The sequence below is a fragment of the Mercurialis annua genome, linkage group LG2, assembly GCF_937616625.2.
Source record: "Mercurialis annua linkage group LG2, ddMerAnnu1.2, whole genome shotgun sequence".
Classification (NCBI taxonomy): Eukaryota; Viridiplantae; Streptophyta; class Magnoliopsida; order Malpighiales; family Euphorbiaceae; genus Mercurialis; species Mercurialis annua.
This window is the reverse complement of record NC_065571.1, coordinates 48,118,763-48,131,114: the sequence shown is the minus strand read 5'-3', so window position 1 is coordinate 48,131,114 and position 12,352 is coordinate 48,118,763. Positions and strand designations below refer to the sequence as shown.

Here is a 12,352-nt window from a genome sequence, read left to right as displayed (position 1 = left end):
CAATAAAGAGCATGTGATCCAAATCTTCTATGATGGGACGACTATTACTACTAGAGCAACAATTGATGCGGCTTCGGGCGGATCACTAATGCAAAAGACGTATGAAGAGGCGCTAGAATTGGTGGAAAAGTTGGCGATAGTTAGTAGCACTTGGGGCCCTATTGATAGAAGAGCGCCATCTACTCAAAAGTCGGTAATGACTCTTGATCAAGTGAGGGAAATGGAGGCCATAAAAGCAACTAATGCTTCTCTACAAGCACAAGTGGATGCCCTCAAGAAACAAGTTGCTCCAAGAAACGCACCGGTCGCCTATGTTCAAGTGGGATGTGAGCATTGTGGGGACTACAACCATAGTAGTGGGGAGTGTTATGCCACGGGGAAAGCTTGGAGTGAGCAAGTGAACTATGTTGGGGGTCAAGAGCAAGCTAATGACCCGTACTCTAATACCTACAACCCCGGATGGAGGAATCATCCTAACTTTGGATGGAGAAACCAAGAAGGTCAAGACAATGCTCAAGCCTCCAACCAAGCGGGTCCTAGTTTTCAAGGAGGAAATAGACCTCAATATTAACAACAACCACAAGGTCAATACCACAACAACCAACACCAAAGGAACAATTACGGTGGTAGACCAAAACACCCTCCCGGTTTTCAACAACCAAGGAACACGGATGAGGGAAACATGCTTGCCAAATTGATGGAGAAGTTTGAAAAGATGGAAGCTGAAAATAGGCAACTTCACAATGAAAATAGGCAAAGGGAGAAGAACCAAGCTTCTACCATCCATCATTTAGAGACCCAAATCTCGCAAATGGCACTTTCGCTTCAAGGTAGACCTCAAGGGGGATTGCCCTCTACTACGGAAAACAATCCTAGAGAGCACGTGAAAGCCATCAAAGTTGTGGAACTTCGAAGCGGTAGAGTCCTTGATGTTGATCATGATAAGGATCTTGAAAAAGCTAATGGAAAGAGGCCAATGATTGTGGAGGTTGAGCCTCAAGTGGTAATAGATGTTGCAAGCTCTAGTCAAGAGCTATCAAAGTCGTGTGAGGAGGTGGCTATTGATATTGATGTTGAAGAACCATATGTGAGGCCACCACCACCACCACCTTTTGTGCCTAGAGTACCATTCCCAAGCCGGTTGAGAAAGGCTCCGGATAATGAAAAGTTTCATAAGTTTCTTGAAATATTCAAGAAACTTCAAATAAGCATGAGCCTAGGGGATGCCTTGCGAGAGATGCCCTAATACGCTAAGTTCTTGAAAGACATAATATGAAAAAGCGAAGTTGGGAACAAGGCGGAACAATTCCTCTAACGGAAAGTTGTAGTTCTATTATCCAAAGCAATCTACTGACCAAGCTACAAGATACAGGGAGTTTCACGATTCCTTGCTTAATTGGCACTTCTACTTCTCTTAATTGTCTTTGCGATTTAGGTGCAAGTATAAATCTAATGCCGTTGTGTCTTTTCAGGAAAATATGTGGAAACCAACCGATAAAACAAACTTCCATGATGCTCCAATTGGCCGACCATTTGCTCAAGAGACCGCACGGGGTTGCGGAAGACGTGCTAGTAAAAATGGGCAAGTTCATCTTTCCGGTGGACTTTGTTGTGCTTGATTATGCGGTCGACAAAGATTGCCCCATGATTCTTGGGCGTCCTTTTTTGAATACGGGGAGAGCATTAGCCCTCTGTAATTCCTTTCTCTATATTTAGTTAGGGTTGCTTATCATCAAAACCATTTTTGTTCCGTTGCCGGCTTCGTCCTTTCAAAGTTCTCATCGTTTTTTGTCGTCGTCGCCGGCTTCCTCCATCAACGTTGTGCCAGAGAAGATAACTCCAAAGGTCGCCGCGAACATAACGTTCTTATGACCGCTGTTGAAGAACGGACTGCTACTGGATTAAGGTAGTTGCCGCTCGAAGAAATCACCTATCATCGCTGTCAGTTAAGAAGACACAGAACCTCCATTGTCGACGATGGAGATGGAGGACTGATGTTGCCGCCGGAGTTGTTGCCGTGGGTTTCCAGGCCGCCGTGAGTCTTAAAAGAACAACGGCCGGAGATGGAGGACTGGTTGTCGTCGTCGGAGGTGGCTGACTTGCTGTGATAAATTTATTAAACTAGTAGATGAATTTGATTATTTTTTGTAATTGTTTTGTTGTTGGTTAACCAATTGTTTACTAATGGTAAACCAATAATTATATTTTTAGTACACTGTTAGTAAACGTTGGGTTAATCGTTGGTGAACCTGTAATAATTTTAATTTTGAATATATGGTTAAGTAATCACCGTTGGTAAACTTGAATTGTATATTTAAAACAGACTGTATTTTTAAAAAAATTAATAAATTTATTTTTAGTGTATCTTTAGTAAACTGTGAGTAAACCGTTGACAAACCTATATCTAAGTAATATTTAGTATATCATTAATAATTTTTTAGTAAACCTGAATTGTGCATTTTAAACAAAATTTGTTTCAAGTCTACTGTTAGTAACTTATTAGTATGCCATTAGTTAACCAAACTGTATTTTTTGAATATTGAATCTAATCAGCTTTAATTATATATTAATATAAACGTTTACCAAATATTATCCTTTGATTTTATTTAAATTTGATTTTGAAAAAAGTTTAATTGATTTATTTGAAAAGATTTTTAATTGGTTTTATTTTCAAAAGATCTTAATTGAAAAGATCTTAATTTATTTGGAAATATCTTATTTGTATGAGAGTCTTGACTTTCATCTAACTACATTCCTTATATAATGATTATTGTATTTTTATAATTAATAAAGTATAATTTTGCAAAAAAAAAATGAATTCTGTACTTTTCAATTTTGAAAGTATAACTAGTATTTTTGAGAATATTTTGCTAGGTATTTGTTAAAAAAACCCTTTTTCTTATTAGAAATAAAAGTTAGATTCAAATTAGAGTTTTTAACTTATGAAGCTATAAATAAAAATTTGGGTTAATTCTATATAAAATCACCACCTTTACATATTTTTTCATTTTAATCACGTCCTTTAAAAAGTGTCAAATAAAATCACCACCTTTTATTTTTTTGCAAATCTATCACGAATGTGAAAATTCGGTGTATATTTATTGACTCGACAACCGGAATCAATAAGAAAAGAGTAAGAGGAATGTATTTTGTGTGTTAATGGGGGATTAGTCAGATTAAAATATTTATTTGGAATGAAAAAGACATCGAATTTTACTCATCGATGATAGATTTGCAAAAAAATGAAAGGTGCTGATTTTATTTGACACTTTTTAAAGAACGTGATTAAAATGAAAAAACGTGTAAAGGTGGTGATTTTATATGGAATTAATCCTACAATTTTTAATCATTCAATCAATCAATTAAAAACTAAAAATTTTGTGCTTTTTATCCAGCAATTTTCAGATTCTTTTAAAATAATAATAGATTTGATATTAATCTCACTTGAATTTCTTAACCTCCCTATTAGTTTTTATAGTGTGCGTTGGTTAGCTTTTTGTTAACTAGAAAAGCATGTGTGAATTTGACCGTTGAATCAAGTTAAAATATCAAACTAATACGAATTTTAATTATAAATTAAAAAATTCGAGTTAGGATTATTTCCGGACGAACAGAAATATAAACTAAAATAAATCATAATACTTAATATTTTAATATGTTTTAAAATAAAAAAAATATAAATAAAATCGGAGACAGTAGTTTGGTTATATACCATCCAATAGAAATCTCACACCTAGTGGTGGGTGTGCTAATCCAGTTCAGTTGGTTTATGACCCAACTGGCTATCACTAACAGTCACCTTATTGTTGATTAATTAAATTATTAAACCATGTTACCTTACCAGCTATGCACGTGGTCTACACACATTTATACTCTTTCTCTTCCTTAGATAATATTATCAAAAATATTATTCCTCAATAAAAAAATCACTTACTTTTAACATTCAAACAAATTGTATTATTAAAAATCAAACAATATCTAATATTTAATTGTTGGATGATGTGTACTAGAAGATAATATTATTTTATTATAATAAACAAATACTCCCTCCGTCTCATTTTATTTGTCCACTTTCTAATTTCATACATATTAAGAAAACTTTAATTACTAACAATTATTCCCTTTGTACCCTTTTTGATTCTTGAGTTAATTTAGAATTATTATATTAAAAAAGAAGTAGTCATTAATTTTTGCATTAAAAATGTAAGATAGTCAAACATACGTATTTATGGTACACAATATTCTATAAATTATATCCATTTATATTAAGGGTAAAGGAGGAATATATATGTATATAATACAAATGTGACAATTATTTTGGGACATATAAATATAGAATAGTGGACAAATAAAATGGGACGGAGGGAGTATTATTTGCAACAGTTAATCAAAATATAATATTTAAGTGATTGACATATTTTGACTATAAAATATACCATAAATAAAGTAAAAAAAAAAAATCAGAATATGGGATTTTAGTAATTTAATAAAAGAAGCAGGGGTAGATATGGAATGAAAAAAAGAAGGCCATGTCACGTGAAGACAAAATTGTACAACTTGGCTTTGTCATTGGGTAACTATAGGGATTCGGACACGGTTTCATGACCGTTAATACTGTTAAAAGGCCCGCCAAAATTGAACTATAGTTAAGTTACAATTGGAAGTTGTGCGTGCGGCATGGTGTTCAATTTGTTTTATTGAAATTTCTGTGGAATTAATAGTTGCCGGTGACCCTAAAATGCAAAAAATAAAAAAATAAAAATAATTATTTTCTAGAATCTTAAATACAAGAAGGGTGGTGTGAATTAGGGTTTTGGAATTTTCTTTGTCCTAACTTTTCAATTGGGTCTTTTGATTTGATTGAGAAAAGTGATTTTAATGTTTCAATTATATAAATTTTTAAAATAACACTTTTTATTCAAAATGTTGACATTGAATTCAAATCTGTGAAACTTAATATGTACTCCGTATGTAAAAATAGACTGATTCTTATTTTAAGCGTTCCAAATTATATTTTTTTTTTTGAAAAATTGATTAGTTAACTATATATTTTCAGAAAAGATGAATATTTAAAATATTTTCAGTTAAATTAGTTATGCTTTAATAAGATTAATAATTGATTTTCTTAATATTTTTACATGTATTTTTTAAGTTATTTTGAATTACTCTTTCCATCTAATTAGTTTTATTTGCTACTTTCATCCGTCCCAAAATAATAGGTCTACTTATCTCTTTATTTACTTTGTTTCTATATTGCTTTTATTTAGAATATTATTTTTTAAATATTATTAAGTGAAATAATTGAAAATTCTTTTTTTAATCATTAGAAAGAGGAAATGTTTGTGGAAGAAAATGATCCCACAACTTTAATTGAATATTGCTTAACGCTTTTTGAGCTATTGCTCATTAGTTGAAAAGTTCAATTCATTAAATGAAGAGCAAATTACTCTAAGGTACCTCACATTTGTCATAATTTACAGTTTGGTACCTCTTATTTGAAAATCAAACGATTTGGTACCTCAGTTTTGATTTTTTAAACTATAAGACCCTTCTATTAGTTCCGTTAATAATTTAAAATTTATTTTCAAACGATTTGGTGCTTCAGTTTTAATTATTTAAACGATTTGGTACCTCAATTTCAATTATATAAACAATTAGGTACCTCATTTGTAAACTATTTGGTACCTCACATTTCATTCCGTTTATGATTGAGTACCTATATTTAACAGAAGAGTCTTATAGTTTATAAAATCAAAACTAAGGTACCAAATCGTTTGATTTTCAAATAAGGGGTATCAAACTGTGAATTATGACAAATGTGAGGTACCTTAGAGTAATTTGCTCTTAAATGAACTATCTGGAAAACTTATTTATTGACTTTTCTAACCATACAAGCCTAGAAATTATTAATTTTAACAACGATTAACACAATTGTATACTTTCCAATTGCTCCCTCAGTTTATTTTTATTTGTCCATCTAGGGGCTTCAATTATCAACTAATGGTTATGTGTAGGAGATCATCAACTATGAGATCAGAAAAGTAATTATGGCTAAAAATGTCACAATGTGCTATAAGTGGCCAAAAATGTCACAATGTGCTGTAAGCGGCCAAAAAACTTATCATCCAAAGACGGAGCCTCGCCGGCAACATCCACGCAATCGTTGAAATGGCAACAGGTGCCCCCCAGATTGGCCATACAGTAGTCTCTCCATATAATAAATTCCTAAAGATAACTCGATCACTCGGAATGTGGCACGTAAGCTATACAAGAAAGCCGGGACTACAACCCCTTCTTGCCCAATCGTACGTTGCTTTTCTCCCTGATTTGACTAAACCCGCCATTAGTTACAGACATCAAGCTGATGCATCATTATTGTCTTGTACTTTCTGGCGTAACTATAGCTTTTTCTACAATTACATTGCCACTGTTGTTGATTTTGTAAGATATATTGATTCCTTCCAAAATTAGATGATATGTTACATCATCAGAATGAAGAACTTCGTTGTTTTCATGGTTCAAAGTGTATTCTTCGTGGTTAGATTCTGAATCAAGACAAGTATATGTAGCTTTACCATTTGCTTTCTTATTAAAGGGTTCGTGAGGTTGGTTCCGCTGAGATAATGATCGGATATCCCAGGAAAGTACCTGCTCGATCAAGCATTGCAGCTCATCAGATGATTCATAGAGTGACTTCATCCCCTACAGCAAAGCAAAAGCTCAGGTCACCAATCCCCGTCAAATGAAAATAAAATTTGATGGAAAAATTATTTGGAAACAAAGATCTAATTATAGATGATGATCTCATTGAATATGGTATTCCATCATATGTAAAATCATTTATGTCACAGCAACAAGTTGGATAATTTTGTCAAAGATATGACGAAGGTCTCATACGCAAACTAGGCTTTTTACAGCTGCATAGATCTAGAAAAAATAACAGGCAGAGGAACCTCCTACTGCTGAATAAGCATCTTAATTTATCTTCACTTGTTGCTTCTAATATGAATAAACAACATTCTATGTAGCACGGAAACCTGTTAAGTCCTACATTTTAGGATTTCATCTTCATTTTCAAAAAAGCCTTTGAAAACTCTGAGACTGCATATTTATAACCTATTTTTAAAATTAAAACAAAATTGCAGTTTCCCGTTTCAGCTTTTCCGTGCTACATAAACAATACCCTAATGATTTTTAATATTTATTTAGAAAAACAAAAACATTGGACTAGTATTATTGTTTTAGTTATTTTTATTTAATGTATACGAGTTGTTGAACATTTTTTTATAGCCAATAATAGACAAGTTACCATTATTTTCCAGCAATCGACGAGTGACGAAGAGAAGCCCTCGGAAAAGCTAACAGAAGCTACTGATAACGTATCGTCTTCCTATACAGATAACAAGCATTACTTCAGCAGAAACAAAGAAATATTATACAGGAGAAAGCGGCTCAAACAAAAATCATACATGTGTACGCATATCCAATCTTATAAAAATGTTCCCTCACAGCAATATAACTAATTATAAGAGCTTAGAATATATATAAGCTAACTACTCCTATCAGATTCCTACATCATACACTCTGTGCATCCAAAATAATTGATAGACATTTTACGACAAACACGAGTATTAAGAAAATTAATTTATCTAAATAATATAAATTAATTTACAAACAAAATACCACACTTACACTTATTAAATACAGTAGTAATTTTTTTATCTTGTAGCAGTATCTTTTAATTTCTTTTTAATGCATTCTACTATAATTAACGAGAATATAAATGACAATTAATCATTCAAGTAACAAATGATTGCCTATAATTTGGGACAAAGATTTGAAAATATTGTCTATCAATTTAGGACAAGAAAAATATTTATTATAATTCCTTTTGGGTTTGGAAAAGTGAAGATTTCAAGAAGAATCTTATGAAACGTTGGAAATCTTTTATGATAATCATTGGCGTCTCTAACGTATCTTAATGTTGGGAAGTCGGACAAGGCGGTTCTTATGTAAAGATTCCTTTGACATTATGCCCACTTTTGCAAAAATCAAACAAAAAGTAACCATATTGTCATGATATTATGATGATGACGTTTCTTGACAGTTGCAAAGGAATACATTTTGCTAAAGCTCTACATTAGTATTACCATTATCCACTTTGGCACTGCTGCTCCTTGGATGCTATCACAGTATGGTAGATAAGGTTTGATGTCAAGTACTGGCTGTAGATAAAATTAACAAGAAGAGCGAATAAAGCTTGATGGTTTCATATAAAGCATAATGATATGGTTACAAGCATAAGGTAAAAAATAGGAAACTTACTGTCCCATCCACCAGATCTACACCAGATAGAAGAACCGTATTCCCTTTTACTGCCTCCACCTGCAGTAGACAGGACATTTTAAGTTGACATCATCTAGGAGAACACTATATGGGGATTAAACACGTCAGGAGAAATATCTAAAAGTACTCCCAGTTTATACTCATCATCAAGTTGACATCATCTAGGACAACACTATATGCAATTTGATTTTCCTTGTGCAAGTAGCCTAATACATTTATGCACGTATAAGAATTTGTCCAACCTTTGCAACCGTGAGACCTATAGGACATGGGCGATGTGGAGATCTCGTAGCAAATACTCCCATCCTTCCACCTTTCAGTTTTGGAACTTTAACCTATCCAACCAGCCAAGCTTTGTAGATTTTTTCCATAAGAAACAAGGTCATTGGATAATAAACAAAACGGTATTATCCGTTAAAGTCACATACCTTAGCTTTGAACTTTGATCTAGATGGGTGCTTCCATAACTTATCTAAATTAGTGTTTAGGTGAAATACAAATACAATCCAGCAATGAGAATATTCTGTGAGACCCTCGAGAGATGCTGGAGGAACTCGAGTAGCATTGAAGTTTATGCATGCCCTAGCAAGAGGCACGAGTAGTGGTTGCCTTGGGGTCCCATTTCTGCAAAGTTTAGCGATGCTTCGTTATTCAAAGAAACTACAAATATTCATGCAAATTAGCTTTATGCATAAATGCACTAAGATATCCCCATAATTTATACATAAACAAACATAGAGAAAATGTGGAAAATTGATGATATATAAGATATCCCCATAATTTATACATAAACAAACATAGAGAAAATGTGGAAAATTGATGATATATCAGAAGCACAAGATAGCGCATATCTATCGATATAAAGTTGTCATGAATCTGCACGACCGCTGACAGAAGGTCTTAACTGCAACTTAAATCATGATTTCAAACAATTGATATCCAAAATGTTCAATCTTCAAACGCAAACATATAAAACTGGCAAGCATTTGCAATGTTCCTTCGGTTCAGCACTATGCAATGCTTTATTTTATGAGATATCTCAATCTTAGGAAATCTGGTAATCCCAAATAGTAATCACTAAGACATGTGGCATTTGATGTCATTAATGTATAACAGATGAAGCAAATGATGGTCTAAAATGGACTTAGCATACAGAAAAAGTTCCATTTTATGAGTTCCAAGTGTTACTTAAGTAGAGAATTTATGGTTTATGGACAACTAAATCAATGTTTTGTATTTGCACATGCAATTATATATAGGCGAGAGTCTACCAGATTAGATTAAATCTACAACATAAATAGAAGTGTGAGGGGGGATAACAAGGCTCGTGACTAAAACACTAGTGTTTAGAAATGTTTCAACTCTTTTACGCCAAAGTTTTTCAAGAAAAATCAATATGTGACTAATTGCCATTCTTGTATTCAATATCACTGCACAAAATCAAAACTTGTATCGTTGTATTCAAAACCACTACATTACAAATGGCCTCTAGTTTAAGCTCCAAATTCATTTCACACTAGCATATCGTTTGGTGTAGATGAATTTCATATGTTTAGAACTAGTGTTTAGAAATGTTTCAACTCTTTTACGCCAAAGTTTTTCAAGAAAAATCAATATGTGACTAATTGCCATTCTTGTATTCAATATCACTGCACAAAATCAAAACTTGTATCGTTGTATTCAAAACCACTACATTACAAATGGCCTCTAGTTTAAGCTCCAAACTCATTTCACACTAGCATATCGTTTGGTGTAGATGAATTTCATATGTTTAATGGAATTCCGCTGGAAATCTATCATACTTGTGTATGGTTTGTCTTAGAATCATTTAAAATTTAATCTTTCTTATCTTATAGAATTGGTTACTTGGTTCTAATTTAAGCAAAATTAACGGAATTTCGTATTGAATTCTAGAGTGAGAATAGTTCTTCTTTATCATAACAAAAGTACCTTTAATATTTTATAAAAAGTGATACACATAAAAAGATACTTTTGACAAGATAAAATGTTGAACCAAAATTTAGATTTACATACCCCAAATACAATTCAGGTGAAACAAATTTTACACTTAATATTTACAACATCAAACAAAAAAAAAAATTCACAAATGAAATCTAAATTGAATTCATCTTGAAATAAAATAAATTCTAGTCTAGAACACAATGTACATGTTTTCCTGAGAAAGATTTTCAGTTTTTCCAACTTTTGTTCTACATAGGAAAATTGGCAAACAGAATGTCCTTTCATATAAAGGGGGCAGACATTCTTCAATGATTATGTTCAAACAGAAGGTCATTACTTACGTTTTACAAAAATATTCGCAGATGAAGGGAACTACCAAAATACGATATATAACAGCCGAGACTTAACAATCCTAATGTACTTTCAAATTTCATAAACCATGTTAAAATCTCTCACATTTCTGATATGAGATATCACAATCACTCCACGTTAAACACGCGACACGCTTATGGCGACTAGACTGAAGCCTAGACAGCCCCACAATAGATTTCCAATTTCAGAGTTTCAATCAAATCACATACATAAAGAGTCAAATAATAAAGAATTCATTTTGATTTTATCCACAAGTTTTTTTCCGTCACTAATGAAAAGATTAACTTATAGCGTTTAAATGACCTGGTAGAGAAGCAAGAGTGAACAAAACCAATAGGTGTCATTGGATAAGAAATCTGCTCCTCCAACTTCTCAGACTTGGACTGTGCTGCTGGTAATGCCTCCCTCAATGCCTAGTATAATACATACAATTTGATTACAAAAATGGAACATGAATTGAATAAAGATATCATATTTATAATCTGAAATAGAAAAAAATACCTGTTGGGCGCGGATTCGACCTTGGCGTTCAGCAGCACAGTTTTGCAAAGAAGAATTGAGAGATATCTGAAGCTCTTTAACCTTCAAGTTCAATGCTTTTGATCTCTTCCTGCATATATAAACTGAAAGAATATAGAGTTAGGGTGAATAGACATAATTAAAATACATAATAATTGAAGAAGATTATACCTGTGGAGGTAGAAAGAGCAGCAAAAGCTAGAGTTATGGTTGCAGCAAACCATTTTGAATACCCAGAAGAACCCATGTTTTATTTACGAATTACTAGTAATTACTTTGAGGTTCTGAATCTGAAGTTGTTGTCTCTGAGGTTTGTCTTAGGAAATAACCATCTTTCAGTTGGAATGAATGAATTCCTTGGAATTCATTTATAATTTCAATTTTTTATGTTTGGAATGAATAAATGGACAAATACAATTCTTGGAATTAAAATCAGGGAATTAATGTTAGTTATAATTTGTGGATTTATAAATCCAACCAAAATAGATAGAATTTACAAATGAACAACACATGACAAAAAAAACAATCCTTTTTTTGACAATGATACCCTCAACTTTTTAAAGGTTCTCTTTTCTTTTAACATTATTTGCTATCACTTTCATTTCAATTTTTCTTCTCATTTTATTATTTCCATTTTAATTCAATTTTCCTTCTCATTTTATTTCTTTCCATTTTGATTTAAATTTTCCTTCTCGTTTTTTTTTTAATTTTCTCTACTCCATATTACACAACCAATCATTATAATACCTACTACAACAAATCTCAAACCAAAAAATTTAGTTTTATCAACTTATCTTTATTTTTTTAATTAATTATTTCAAATAGTTTATTAATATTTTTTCAGATTTTTATAATTAGGTAAATAAACTAGTGGAATTTTTTTTTTATTTTTTTCTTGTTATATATTATGTATTTGATTTTAATTGTGTATAATTTTTAAATGGTTTAAATTTTTTATATTAGTTGTTATTTTGTTGCTTATGAATATATTCAATTATATGTATGTTAAATATGTTGATATAGCATATACTTCTAACAAAGTATATGCTATATTTTGGATTTGTAAAACTTGAAGAACAAGTTATGCATTTTGATCTTTGTTTAAAGGTCAAATGTCGTAAAAAGGCCAAACTTTTCATAAAAGTTTCACAAA

General features: G+C 32.0%; 1 protein-coding gene across 2 annotated transcripts; it reads right to left on the bottom strand.

The window, feature by feature from the left end:
• Positions 1 to 6,026: 6,026 nt before the first annotated feature.
• Positions 6,027 to 11,541, bottom strand: LOC126670744 (uncharacterized). 2 transcript variants are annotated; one of them, XM_050364563.2, is made up of 9 exons: positions 11,371 to 11,541; positions 11,182 to 11,303; positions 10,984 to 11,093; positions 8,775 to 8,970; positions 8,589 to 8,681; positions 8,326 to 8,385; positions 8,151 to 8,225; positions 7,310 to 7,390; positions 6,027 to 6,702 (listed from the first exon to the last, which is right to left on the bottom strand). In XM_050364563.2, exons 1-9 carry the CDS (start codon positions 11,444 to 11,446, stop codon positions 6,373 to 6,375), a joined length of 1,143 nt encoding a protein of 380 aa, XP_050220520.1. In that variant the 5' UTR covers positions 11,447 to 11,541; the 3' UTR covers positions 6,027 to 6,372. The 2 variants fall into 2 exon arrangements, with proteins under 2 accessions (XP_050220520.1, XP_050220521.1); XM_050364564.2 differs by having other exon boundaries at positions 11,182 to 11,290; positions 11,371 to 11,533.
• Between the last annotated feature and the right edge of the window lie 811 nt (positions 11,542 to 12,352).

Bases quoted from the DNA above. Each gene is read 5' to 3' on its own strand.
- LOC126670744 (XM_050364563.2), bottom strand. From the start codon at position 11,446: ATGGGTTCTTCTGGGTATTCAAAATGGTTTGCTGCAACCATAACTCTA. The intron at 11,094-11,181 runs GTATTTTTTTCT...GTATTATACTAG, and splicing joins GTCGAATCCGCGCCCAACAG to GCATTGAGGGAGGCATTACC. The intron at 8,386-8,588 runs GTTGGACAAATT...TGTCTACTGCAG, and splicing joins TAGGTCTCACGGTTGCAAAG to GTGGAGGCAGTAAAAGGGAA.